This window comes from Lontra canadensis, unplaced genomic scaffold (assembly GCF_010015895.1).
Source record: "Lontra canadensis isolate GAN:19392208 unplaced genomic scaffold, GSC_riverotter_1.0 scaffold69, whole genome shotgun sequence".
NCBI classification, from domain to species: Eukaryota; Metazoa; Chordata; class Mammalia; order Carnivora; family Mustelidae; genus Lontra; species Lontra canadensis.
Genome location: NW_022631063.1, coordinates 7,403,922 through 7,418,201, shown reverse-complemented (window position 1 = coordinate 7,418,201; position 14,280 = coordinate 7,403,922). Strand labels below are relative to the sequence as shown.

At 36.8% G+C, this 14,280-nt stretch overlaps 1 protein-coding gene across 1 annotated transcript in view; it reads left to right on the top strand.

Moving 5' to 3' along the window:
• CCDC173 (coiled-coil domain containing 173) overlaps positions 1-12,748 on the top strand; it is a 34,259-nt gene extending 21,511 nt beyond the window's left edge. The window contains exons 6-9 of the mRNA XM_032880403.1: positions 1,284-1,423; positions 4,841-5,033; positions 5,778-5,942; positions 12,303-12,748. Coding sequence (XP_032736294.1) covers positions 1,284-1,423; positions 4,841-5,033; positions 5,778-5,942; positions 12,303-12,647 — 843 coding nt within the window. The 3' untranslated portion in view covers positions 12,648-12,748. The remainder of the gene's footprint in view (positions 1-1,283; positions 1,424-4,840; positions 5,034-5,777; positions 5,943-12,302) is intronic.
• Positions 12,749-14,280: the final 1,532 nt, after the last annotated feature.

The window sequence follows — 14,280 nt, the reverse complement described above, 5'->3', positions numbered from 1 at the left end:
TATTTTTGTGATGTCTAATTCAGGCTGGAGTGGTAGAATATATGTTGATATGAACAGATTTATATTTTTTGTTTTGAAACATAATGACCTATATTAAAATGTTTTGTTAGAATATATATCTGTATCTTGTGTATGTGGGAAAAGAAAGTCTGGACAAGAAACTAGTTTCACAGTGATCATGTCTGGTAGGGGAATTAGGAATATAGGGAGATAGACAGTGGATGGGGAAAGAAAGACACTTTATACTTTGTATCTATTAAATATTTTTAATTTGTGTACCATATAACTATATTAACTATTTAAACATTAAATGAAAATATTTAATGTACATTTTCTGATTATAAAGTTTTTTAAAGATTTTTTTTTTTAAGATTTTATTTATGAGAGAGAGAGAACAAGTGAGGGGAGGGGCCAAGGGAGAAGCACACTCCCTGCTGAGCAGGGAGCCTGACATGGGCTTGATCCTAGGACCCTGAGATCTTGAACTGAGCCAAAGGCAGATGGTTAACTGACTGAGCCATCCCCACACCCCTTATTCAATTATTTGATAGAGAGAGTGAAAGCACGGGTGGGGGGGCAAAGGGAGAGGAAGAGAATCTCAGGCGGACTCCTCTCTGAGAATGGAGCCCAATGTGAGGCTCGATCTCACAAGCCTAAGATCATGACCCCAGCCGATGAAACCAAGAGTTGGCTGCCTAACTGACTGAGCCAGCAAGCCTCCCCTAGAATTATTTTTAATTTTATTTATTTAATTATTTTTTATTTTAATTAATATTTTAAAGAAATGAGATATTTGAAAGGAAATACAGAAAAACATTAAGACAAAAAGTCACATATATAATCTCATACCCCAGAGATTAACTATTAACATTTGATACATTTCTCATTATATCATTATAAACTTGTATATCATTATAAACTTGTACCTTTATATGTTTTCAAAACTGAAATATGCTATGTAGTATTTTATATTCTCCTTTCACCCCACTTACTCATTATTTGTATCTTCCCATATCATTGAGAATATAATTTATTTAACCATTTTTTCATTATTAAAGATTTAGAAGTTATTTCCAGTTTTTCACTCTTATAAATGACTTTGGGATAAAGTACATGGTACGTAAAGCTTAATGCATATCTCTGATTGTTTCTTTGGGATAAATTTCCAAGAGAGAAATAACTGAGTCAGAAGCTCTGACCATTTAACAGGTTCTTGTTAGATATTCATATGATGAAAGATATTTTTCTTTGCAATAGGATAATACCTAATTTTTCCCCCCAAGGAAAATATTAATGACAAAAATATCATCAAAACTGTAGAACGGCAGCAGCAAGAGGAGGAAGATGAAAAAATTAGAAAATTTATCAAAGCTAAAAAGCGTCTCGCGCAAATGGGGAAAGAAAAAGAAGCTGAAACACACAGGTAAGATTTAAAAGTAATTCATGTAATTAATGAAGTACTACCTGAAATTATTATAATTCAGAAGTTGTGATATATGAGAGTAATTTTTAAGAATAAGTCATTATAGGGTGCCTGGGTGGCTCAGCCAATTAAGCGTCTGCCTTCAGCTCAGGTGATCCCAGGGGACTGGAAAGACTGCTTCTCCCTCTGCCTCTCTCTCTCTCTGTTTCTGTCATTCATAAATAAATAAATAAAATCTTTTGGGATGCTGGGTGGCTTAGTCTGTTAAGCGTCTGCCTTCGGCTCAGGTCATGATCCCAGGGTCTTAGGATTGAGCCCCACACTGGGCTTCTTGTTCAGCGGGGAGCCTGCTTCTCCCTCTGCCTGCCATTCCCCCTGCTGTGTGCTCACTCTCTCTGACAAATAAACAAATAAAGTCATCAATTTTTTTAAAGAGTAAGTCATTATATATAACTAGGGCATTTAGTGACATGATGGTCTCAGAGTTAGGGTTCCCTTGGACTATCAAGGACATTTCTCTGGTAGATGGTTGCAAATAGTGAAATCTCTGCAGTAGGGGAGGGATATGAGCTAGAGATGGCTTTGTGAGCCATTGATATATAAGTGGTAGTTGGAACTGGGGATACAGGTGAGCTCACCTATGGTGAGTAGGTAAGAAATGAAGGTGGCATAGTCCCTTGGGAAGTCCATATTTAAGGGTCAAATGGACAAAGAAGATCATGTAAAGACCAAAGAAGAGTTTCCAGAAATTGGAAGAAAATCAGAGAAACAACCAAGAGAGTTTCCATAAGAAGAGAGCAGTCTCGGGGTGCCTGGGTGGCTCAGTGGGTTAAGCCTCTGCCTTTGACTCACGTTATGATCCCAGGGTCCTGGGACTGAGGCCTGCATCAGGCTCTCTTGCTTCTCAGGGAGCCTGCCTCTCTGCCTACTTGTGATCTCTGTCTGTCAAATAAATAAAATCTTTAAAAAAAAAAAAAAAAAGAAGAGAGCAGTCTTTGGTGTTAGGTCAATAGAGGGATTAAATGAGATTAAAAAAAAGATTTATGTATTTATTTTAGAGAGAGAGAGTGGGAGTGGGCACAGGGAGGGAGAGAGTCTTAAGCAGACTGTGCACTGAGTGTGGAGCCCAACAGGGAGCTTGATCTCACAACCCTGAGATCACAACTAGAGCGGAAACCAAGAGGTGGACACTTCACTGACTGTGCTACTACCCAGACGCCCCTAAATGAGATTTTAAAAAGGAAATGTCCATCAGATATGGAGGCCATTGCTTACTTTAGTGAGAAGTTTAGGATGAAGTAAGAGAGAGGAGGCCAGTTGCAGTACCTTGTGTTTCTGTCTACATCCCACTTTTGCCTTGTGCAAAATGTTCCAATGCTTTATATCTCATGTGGAGTATTTACTAAGGCCCATAAGGCTCTGCACCATCTTAATTCCCAGGTGAACCCAGCCTCATCTCTTGGACTTTATCGCATACTATTATTCTCTCCTTCTTTGCCTCCTCATCACTCACACTGGACTTCTCCTATATCTTCTCTGGGGAATTCTGACCTCCCTAAACTATTTCAAAAGAATCATTACTCAGATGTCACCTTCTCAATGAGGCCTTCCCTGACCATCTTAATTAAAATTACAGCCCAACCCCACATTGTTTATGTTTGTTTACTTTTTCCTCATTCCTCATTTTATTTACTTTGTTAACTATCCCTCTACCCCAGCTGTAATGAAAATTCTAGAACAGAGATTTAATGTTTTTGTTTACCGTTATATTCCCAGCACCTGGAATAGTTTCTGGAACATGGTAGGCAATCAATAAAAGTGTTTAGAGGGCACCTGGGTGGCTCAGTGGGTTAAAGCCTCTGCCTTCGGCTCAGGTCATGATCGTGGGGTCCTGGGATGGAGCTTCACATCAGGCTCTCTGCTCAGCAGGGAGCCTGTCTCCCCAACTCTCTCTGCCTGCCTCTCTGCCTACTTGTGATCTCTCTCTCTGTGTCAAATAAATAAATGAAATCTTTTTTTAAAAAAAGTGTTTAGAATATTGTTGTTGAAAGTCTAGATGCAGTATCACCTTTCCCATGAAGCCTTCCTTTTTTCTCATCTGCCTATGTCACTTTTTAGCTTTCTCATGGTGAGAATTTCTCATGGTGAGAAATTCCCTGTGCTATGTATTGTTATTTGCATAAATGTCTTTTCTCCACTTTAGACTATAATTTCCTTGGGATATGCACTGTGTCCTTTCTTCTCACTTCTCCTACATAGCTTTGCAAATTCACTCAATACATTAGTGATTCTTTCACATCTAAATTAAAAAGTATTTTTCACCCAACCCCAAATGAAAATGCCCCTGTTCCTTTAACAAATACCTAGTTGTTGTTAATGACATGCCTGTCACCATTCTCGGCTCTGAACTAGAGAGAGGACTTACCCATTCTCTGACCTCAGAAATCTCATAGTGTAAAAGGACAGTTATCTATCTTCATATAAATAGATGAAGTCGGGGCACCTGGGTGGCTCAGTGGGTTAAAGCCTCTGCCTTCGGCTCGGGTCATGATCTCAGGGTCCTGGGATTGAGCCCCGCATCGCATTGGGCTCTCTGCTCAGCAGGGAGCCTGCTTCCTTCTATCTCTCTCTGCCTGCCTCTCTGCCTACTTGTGATCTCTGTCTGTCAAATAAATAAATAAAATCTTAAAAAAAAAAATAGATGAAGTCAGGGGGCATCTGGTGGCTCAGTTATTAAGCGGCTGCCTTCGGCTTGGGTCGAGATCCCAGGGTCTTAGGATCAAGCTCCGCATCAGGCTCCCTGTGTGGCAGGAAGCCTGCTTCTCCCTCTCCCCCCAGCTTGTGTTCCCTCTCTTGCTGTGTCTCTCTCTCTCTGTCAAATAAATAAAAATAAATAAATAAATAAATAAATAATAGATGAAGTCAGTAAAGTGCTATGAATAAATTATAAACAGACTATATAGTAAGAGGATGGATTTATTCAGGTTTTGATAACTTTTATTAGATATTTTTAAGGTTTCATTTAAAGAAAGACCTTTATTTTATAACCTAAGCCTCCAACATTAGAGGGAACAGGGTGTCTGATTAAGTATTTTGAAAATTTTTCATTGTGAGAATTTTAATACTTTATTTCCTACCTACACACACACACACACACACATACATGCACACACACATGTACTTACACACAAGATATTTGTATTACTCCCTTTAGATTTTTAAAATATACTTCATTCTAAAAATAAAGTATTAAAAACAGTCTTCACTTAAAATAATCAGTATATCATATATGAGGAACAATGAGTCTCCTTTCAGTTTTGTAAAAAACTATAAAATATCTGATTTCTCATGAAATTATTTTGGCTCATAACAAATCTATTCATGAAGATTTAACAAATAATGGTTATTTTGTTACAGGCTAATGGAAGAAAGGAGAGAAAGAATAAATAACTTTCTGAGTGAACTAATGAAAGAGAAACTTGACAATGAAGATTTGATTATTGCTAGAGATACTGCAGAAGCGGAGGCTGAACAGGAAAAAAAAGAAAAAGAAAAATACGAAAAAAACAAAGCAGAATTAAAAGCAATTGCAGAATATAGAGCTGTTGTGGTAAGCAATTCAATTATGACAAATAAAACTTAAAAAAAACAATTAAGTCCTGTGCTCGCTTTGGCAGCACTTCTACTAAAAAAATTAAGTCCTTTCCACTGTAGTTTCCACTCCTTCAGCTTCTCTGACAAAAAAATAGCAAAGATTTGAAAAATAATGTATGAATTATCTTCCTATATTCTTGAAGTCAGGCCATGTTTAATTTCTAATGGAAGCTCACATGATAATCAATTACAAATAAGATATTCATAGACACAAAATAATAATCTCTTGTTTCAGAACTATCTGAAATGCAAACATTGTTAGTCACTTAATATACATTTGAATGTTTTTAAGACTAACGAATTACAAATTACCCTATTGCATTTCTGTATTTCTTTATCCTTCAGATAATCCTTATGTCCTACATAATTGACTGTTATAATATTTAATTTAGTTTATAAATGTTATAGCAATTAATTTTTTACCTACAAATATTCCTCTACCTTGGGAAGATCTTGCTATTCTGTTCCTGTATTTTATTTTTTAAACCAGTATCATTCAAGTTTTCATTGTGTGTTTCCTGTTATTTGAGAAATAGTACAAAACCAAAGTAAACCAACCATGTAGGAATCAGCTCAGATTCATGTAACTTTTGCCCTTGCGGTTGCTCCTGGCTTTCTGCTTGGAGCTTCCTAACACTGCTTTATTAGCACTGGTTGATTTTTTAAAAAATGTTTTTTCTCTTTGCCTTTTAACATCTAGATGAAAAATAAAGAGGAAGAAGAAATACAGAGGAAACTAGATGCCAAAGAACAATTGCTGGCTATCATGGAAGCAGATCAGATTTTCCAAGAGCATGAGAAGGAGAAAAAACGCAAAGCTGATAAAGAACGTCAAGAACTTCGAGATGCCCATATTCAGCAAATGGTAATTATTCTTAAATGTTTATACTTATTTTAACAGTAAATATGTAATGTAGAATTCATGCTAGTTTTCTGTTTCCCAGGTGGTTTCATCTGTCAAATAAGATCAAATGACCATTATGGTTATGACACAATAAAATATATAAAAAATGTGGAGTTAATTTCTCTTTTTATCTGTATTGAAGTTCCCATACTAGGTTTATGTCCTTTGCACAGATATTTATCCTTCTATTTACTGTACATACTAAAGAAAATGCAAATTCATATGGCAGGCCATGATGCTTATCTTCTTCGTTTTACTTTTTCTTCCCTCTTTGTAACTATAGCCCAGAGATTATGTTGTTTGGGAGCTCATTATGTTGTTTGGGAGTTGGTTTTGAAGTTGTGGTGCTAGGGGTACCAGAAATTTTAGAACACACATAGAGGACATGGCATTTCATCATTTATGACTTAAAACTGTTTTCCAAAATGGCTGTACCATTTTCCATTCCTACCAGCAACGTATGCGAGGACCAATTGTTCTATATCCTCATCAACACTTGTTTTTGTTAACCTAAACGATTTCTAGTGCAGTGATATGTCTTGGTGTTGTTTTGCATTTCCCTAAAGACTAAAGATTTTGAGCATATGTTCATGTCCTTTATAGACATTTGTGTGCCTTCTTTTATTTAGTGTGTATTCAAATCTTTTGCCAATTATTCAATTGGGTTGTTTGTGGAGTTTTTAAAATAAATTATTTATTTGAGAGAGAATGCACAAGCATGGGGCAACAGCAGAGGGAGAGGAAGAAGCAGACTCCCTGCTAAGCAGGGAGTCTGACATGGAGCTCCATCCCAGAACCCTAGGATCATGACCTGAGCCAAAGGCAACTGAACCCCAAGCACTCCTGGGATGTTTCCTTATTATTGTGTTTTAGCATTTTTTAAAAATGTGGTAGAATATACATAACATAAAATCTGCCATTTTAACCATTTTTCAGTGTACCAGTTCAAGGCCATTTTGTGCATTTACTATCATCACTGCCCATCTCCATAACTTTTTCATCATTCTACACTGAAATTCTATACCTTTTCATTCCCCCTTTCCACCAGTCCCTGGGTGACCACTATTCTACTTTCTGTCCCAGTAAATTTGAATAATCCAGGTACCTCATATTAGTGGGATCATATCTGCCCTTTTGTATCTGTATTATTTTACTAAGCATAATATTTTCAAGACTCATCCATGTTTTAGCATGTGTCAGAATTTCCTTTTTTTATTAAGGCTGAATAATATCCTATTGTACATATAGACCTTATTTTATTTATACATCCATCCATCAGTGGACATTTGGGTTGTTTCCATCTTTTGGCTATTGTGAATAATCCTTCTGTGCATAGGGTATTCACCTATCTGTTGAGTCCTGCTTTCAATTCTTTTTTTTTTTTTTTTAAGATTTATTTATTTGACAGAGAGAGAGCACAAGTAGGCAGAGTGGCAGGCAGAGGGAGGAGGAGAAGCAGGCTCTCTGTGGAGCAGGGAGTCCAATGCGGGACTCGATCCCAGGACCCTGGGATCATGACCTGAGCCAAAGGCAGCTGCTTAACCGACTGAGCCACACAGGCGTCTGAGTCCTGCTTTCAATTCTTTTGTCTATATATACAGAAATAGAATTGCCAGATCATATAGTAATCCTAGGTGTAACTTTTTTAAGAACCACTGTTCTATTTCCTTTTTTTCTTTTTAAGATTTTATTTATTTTGAGAGAGAGAAAGAGAGTGTGCAAGCAGGGGGAATGGCAGAGGGAGAGAGTGAATCCCAGACTCTATGCTGGATTTGGAGCCCTACCCAGGGCTCAGTCCCACAGCTCTGAGATCATGACCTGGGCTGAAATCAAGAGTCAGACAGGTGCTGACTGAGCCACCCAGGTGCCTCTTGAATGACTATACTGTTTTCTATAAAGCTCTACCACTTAACATTCCCACCAGCAATATTCAAGGGCTTTAATTTCTCTGAATACTCAACATTTGTTGTGGTCTGGGTTTGTTGTTGATGGTTTTGTTGCTTATGATAGCTATCAAAATAGGTTTGAAGTGGATTTCACTTGTGGTTTTCATGTGCATTTCCCTAATGATGAGTGGTATTGAGCATCTTCTGTTTATTAGCCATTTTGGTTCAGCCTGAAGACTTCCTGTAGCATGTTTTATAGCACAGGTGGGTTAGCAATCAATCATTTCAGTTTATGTGTTTGTGGAAAGGCCTTTGTCTTCATTTCATTGGGTATGAAATTACTGGGTATCATTCTTTCCCAGCCCTTTGAATATATTCTTCCATCATCTTCTGGCCTTCATTGTTTACCATTAGCAATCTGCTGTTAATCATATTGTTGGTCCCCTAAATGTGATGCATCATTTTTCTCTTGCTGGTTTCAAAAATTCCTCTTTATATTTTTGGCTTTCAGTAAATTGACAGTTTGCTTGACAGTCAACCAATAATGTGGGTGGGGCTTATGTTCAGTTCATTAATAAAATGATTTTAACCCTGGCGCACAAGCGATGTGTGGGTTGAGGATGTTATTCCTAAGAACAGCAAATTCACAATTTCCCCCAGGCTTCTAATTTTTGCAAACTCTTTGGGGTCCCTTGTGTGAATGTGTAGTTTATCAATGAGACAAGGATGTCTTCAGCCCTTCTATGCCCATCTCACTTCCAGAATCTTTCCCTTCAATTTCTAGCTGCTTTTCTACTCAATCCAAATGGAATCTGCCATCATTGTCCAGCAAATCTGCAAGTTTTCACCACCTGAGCTGGAGGGATAGCAATATCTCCCAGGCAATCTTGCATTTCTTTTCTTTCTTTCTTTTTTTTTTTAAGAAGGATTTTTTTTTTTAAGATTTTATTTGTTAGAGAGAGAGAGCGAGAGCGAGAGAGCGAGCGAGCACAGGCAGAGTGACAGGCAGAGGCAGAGGGAGAAGCAGGCTCCCCTCCGAGCAAGGAGCTGGATGTGGGACTGGATCACAGGGCTCTGGGATCATGACCTGAGCCGAAGGCAGCCGCTTAACCAACTGAGCCACCCAGGTGTCCCCAATCTTGCATTTCTTACCTGATTTAGTAGCAGTTTTTCATGAAAAAACATTTCTCAAGTAGTTGCTTATACATGGTCATTTAACAGTGCTTTGAAATGGGAATTTCAATAATTAAATAATAAGCTTGTTTTTTATAGAGGGGAAATGGCCAACCTCTTCATGTAGCAATTGACAGAAGTAGGATCTGCCATATTATTTTTAAGCAAATCCCAGATATCATTTTATCAATGTATATTTAAGTATATATCTCTCAAACTCAGGGACTCTTTACAAATTTACATAATCACAATTCCATTATTACATCTAAACCAATTAATATTCAGTGTTTAAATTTCCTTTAAATTGCCTTGTATTTTTTTAGTTTGTTGGTTTTTAAATTTTTTTTTTTTTTTAAGTAGACTCCATGTGCAGTGTGGGGCTTGAACTCAAGACCCTGAGATCAAGAGTCACATGCTTTACGGACTAACCCAGCCAGGCACCCCTTAGTTTGTTTTAATCAGGATCAAATAAGGTTCATATATTCTATTTGGTTGATATGTCTTTCAAGTCTCTTATCTAACACTCCTTATCCACCCCTATCCTCTCTTAAGTTCTTAAGTTCTCTCTTCGTCTTTATTGTTTCTTTTACAACTTACTTGTTGAGGGTTTTTACTGGTTTACAGGGATTGTCTTTTTGAATTACTACAGCCTGGATTTTTATGGATGAACCCTTGTTGTGTAGTTTATTATGTTTCCTGCATTTCAGGTAAAATCTCGTTGAGGTCAGATTCAGGTTCAAATCTTTTGGTGAAAACTCCTCTTATGTGGTGTTGTATACTTCCTTCAGAAGGCACATGGAACAGCCTTTGATGATTATTGCCTCGATCTCTTAGTTCATGAGGTGGCAAGATACTGTTATTCTCTCATTTTTTCTTACTCATTTGCCCAAGTCTTCAAAGAACTTTTCATGATCAACAAGTCAGTTTCCCTAAGGTAGAGTTTTTAAAGAAAAGACAGAATACTTGATCCCTTCCCTTTATTTTCCAGTATTCAAAATAATTAGTCCTCTAGCATCTTCTAAGATGCTTGTTACTTTACCCCCAGCTGTTGTAATTTTTAGGAATTTAAAACGATGTTTTAAAAGTTTCTTTATAAACCTATTTATGCTTAATGCAATAAAAATTGAGGCATCAATCATATGATCCATTATGATAATCCTTCCCTTCCCTTGTCACTTCATTTCTGTACTTCAGATGTTTCTCCTTGCTTCCTTAGTATCTTTCCACAAATTGCTATCAAACATATCCTAGTTGCTCTGTAAGTTTCTAAATTATAGCATTTTACTTTTTTATCACCAATTCAACAAATAGCACATAAGCCTTTTTTTTCAGCACATAAACCTTAATTTTGAATTGTATTTGAATTAATTTGAATTTGAGTTAAATTCCAAAAAATTGGTGTTTAATATGTTATTATTGCTCTATTTGTTTATAAATTTCAGTGTACAGTAGTTATCAGGTTTGGGCTCTTTTATACTGAAGTGTTGGTTACTGATTTAGGAAAATATTTTCATAAATATTAAAGATATTCATATGTAGATAAAATCACTCAATTTTTGACAAACTCAAATTCAGAATTTCTTAAAATCCTGCTAACACAAAAAGTTGTCAATCAAAACGCATTAAAATCACCTCATATAATCAGTTAAAAGAACAATGTTTTTGCAAACATAAAGAGTTAAAAGAAAAAAAATTATGAGATATAAATTGGCTTTTGGCAAATCGTTTACTTACTCCACTTAGTTCCAGATCAACAAACGTACATTGGTAAATGTCACTTGTTACAACCGCAAGTTCCTGGGAAAATAAAATGTAATTGGTTTAATTTGGTTTAGATATTCACTCCTGATTTAACCTTATTTGGCTGGTTTAACCAATATACATATACAATATATGTATATATATAAAAGTATATATGATACATATATATTGGTTTATATATATATACATATATATGTGTATATGTATATATAGGTTTAATTTGGTTCAGATATTCACTCCTGATTTAACCTTATTTGGCTGGTTTAACCAATATACATATATATGTATATGTATATGTATATATATACACATACACACACACACACATACACACACACACACACACACACTAACCTTATTTGGCTGATTTAACCAATATACATGGTATATTGGACTGACTCAGAATGGTGGATTTCAGTGAGTTCCTCCAGAATAGCAGATGGCGGGAAGGGCACCTGTCTGGCTCAGTTGGAAGAACATGCAACTCTTCATCTCAGGATCTTGTGTTTGAGCCCCACATTGTGTAGAGATTAAGAAAAAAAAAAGGATAGTGGATAGGTTGGAGGCAGTGATTGGTAGGTCTTCTATACCTGCCAAAGTACACATTTTTATAAATGGTAGAAACAGGATTCTTCTTTAAACATATAATGTATTATTAGCCCCAGGGGTACAGGTCTGTGAATCATCAGGCTTACACACTTCACAGCACTCACCATAGCACATACCCTCCCCAATGTCCATAACCCAACCACCCTCTCCCTCTCCCCCTCCCCCCAGCAACCCGCAATTTGTTTTGTGAGATTAAGGGTCTCTTAGAGTTTGTCTCCCTCCTGATCCCATCTTGTTTCATTTTAGAATCAGGATTCTAAACTCAGTTATTTTTTACCTAAAATTCATGCTTTTAACTACTTTGTTATATTGTTTGAAGATATGTTATTGCATAAGGCTATTTCATTGAGCCACTGCTTGGAGCATACTACTGTGAGAAACATGGGAGTTTCTGAAATTATAGTATATACGGGTGCCCCTTGAACAATACAGGTTTGACTGTGGAGTCTGCTTGTACATGGATTTTTTTCAACACATATATTGGAAATTTTTTTTGAGATTTGTTACCATTTGAAAAAACTTGGGAGATGAATCACATAGCCTAGAAATATGAACCCCCCAAATTAAGAAAAAGGTATTATTTTGAGAACGCAGCATATAATACATATGTGCATACAAAATGTGTCAACTTTATGTTATCAGTAAGGCTTCTGGTCAATCATAAACTTTTAGAAGTCTTTTGGAGTCAAAAGTTATACATGAATTCTTTACTGTACCAGGAGTTGGTGTCCCTAACCCCCATGTTGTTCAAGGGTCATATGTAGTTTTTAAGTCAGAAATTGTTACCCATCAGTGAGTTTAGAAAATTCTATCTACAACTTTAAATGCTATGGATACTTAGAAAATTGATCTCTACCAATATGAAATTGCGCTTTTTTTCTTTCCCATATAGGCCCAAAATAAATTTAATGCAAAGCAAGAAAAACAAGAAGAATTAGAGTATTACAGACTTACTGAAGCTCTTGTGGCTGAAAAGGAAAAGGAATTTCAGGATTATGCCAGAGAAGTAATTGAACTTGAGTCTGAATCAACAAATAAGTATATCTATCCTCTTGTAAAAGCTGTATGGGAAGGACATGGAGGTGGCCGTGGACCAGTTTTTGTGGACAGAGGTGGATTAAGACCCAGTTATCAGGCAAATGATGTCACTGGAGTCCAGCTCCCTTTTTATAACTCTCAGGGATCAAAATATAATAATTTTCAAAAGTCTAAGGGAAGGCTAGGTTTTACATGGTAGAAAAAAGTTTATTTTTGATTGAGAAGACTAAGTTGTAGCTAATATTGAGCTACAAATAAGTGAATTTTATGATTGTAATTTATTAATAAAGCTGCTCTTCATCAAAGTGCAATTATGTCTGTTTAATATCCATCACTACCAAAGTTTAACAAATCCCTTTGATAATGCATATGCAACAGTGTAATTTTAGCCTTTAAAAATATGTATTCAGTAGCACTAAGTAGAACTGTTAATATTGTACAACCATTACCATACCTAGTTCCAGAATGTTTCATTCCTCCAAAGGGAAACCCTGTACCTAAACAGTCACCTCCCACTTCCCTTCTCTCCAGCCTCTGGCAACCACTTTGTTTCTATGGATTTGCCTATTTTGGATATTTCATGTAATTATATGGAATCATACTGTGGCCTTTAGTGTCTGGCATTTTTCTCAGGTTTCATCCAAGTTTTACCATTATCAATACTTTGGTCCTTTTCATAGCTAAATAATATTCCACTGGAGGCATTATTCTCTTCAGCCGAAATTTATTTATCTTTCAGTACTTTTTAGTTTCAAACACTACCAATATTATTACTAACAACAGGATTACAGAGTTTATGACTTGTGGCTTGTTTTGCAGAGTGTATCTCACTAGACATGTGCAAATTATTGTTTTTGAGTTACTTGAAGTCATTTTTCTACAAGTAGTTATATGAGCAATTTGATACAGGTGACCGTGCATCAATCTGACTCAAAGGTTTGAGTTGTACAATAACTAAGTTTCACACATTCCATTGGTGAATGTGTTTAAGAGTGAAATACAGGTTATTTTCCTTTTTCACAGGGCTATAAAATTGTTTGGTAGTTCTTATGGCCTATGGTTGCCACATTAAAAATTACCCAGATGCAAAGGCTCAATGAACTAATAAACTCAGGGAGCCTCTGCCATGTATCTTTTTCTTTAAATTGTTATAGAAAGTACTATACATTTCTAGTTTTTTTTGGTTTTTTTTTTTTGACAGACAGAAATCACAAGTAGGCAGAGAGAGAGATTGGAGGAAGCAGGCTCCCTGCCGAGCAGAGAGCCCAATGCGGGGCTCAATCCCAGGACCCTGGGATCATGACCTGAGCCGAAGGCAGAGGCTTTAACCCACTGAGCCACCCAGGCGCCCCTACATTTCTAGTTTTGGATAAAGCTAGCTTCACATTACAAAACAGGAAACATGTTTCTACAAAATGGCTAATCTCATGTTTTATAACCAACCTAATCTGAGTGAAGAACATAAAACATTACTAGTTTTCTTCCCTTATGTAAAGTTTCATTTTATTACTTTTTTAAAAAAATATTTTGACACAGAGAGATCACAAGTAGGCAGAGAAGCAAGGCTCCCTGCTGAGCAGAGCCCGACGCAGGGCTTGATTCCAGGACTCCGAAACCATGACATGAGCTGAGGGCAGAGGCTTAACCCCGAGCCACCTGCACTTGGGCTGGTCTTTCTACGAGAGTTAAGCACATTAAAAACAAAAGGGCTGGGGTGCCCAAGTGGCTTAGTTGTTAAGTGTCTGCCTTTGGCTCAGGTCATGATCCCCGGGTTCCTAGGATGGAGCCAGGCACTGGGCTCCCTGCTCCCTGGGAAGCCTGTTTCTCCCTCC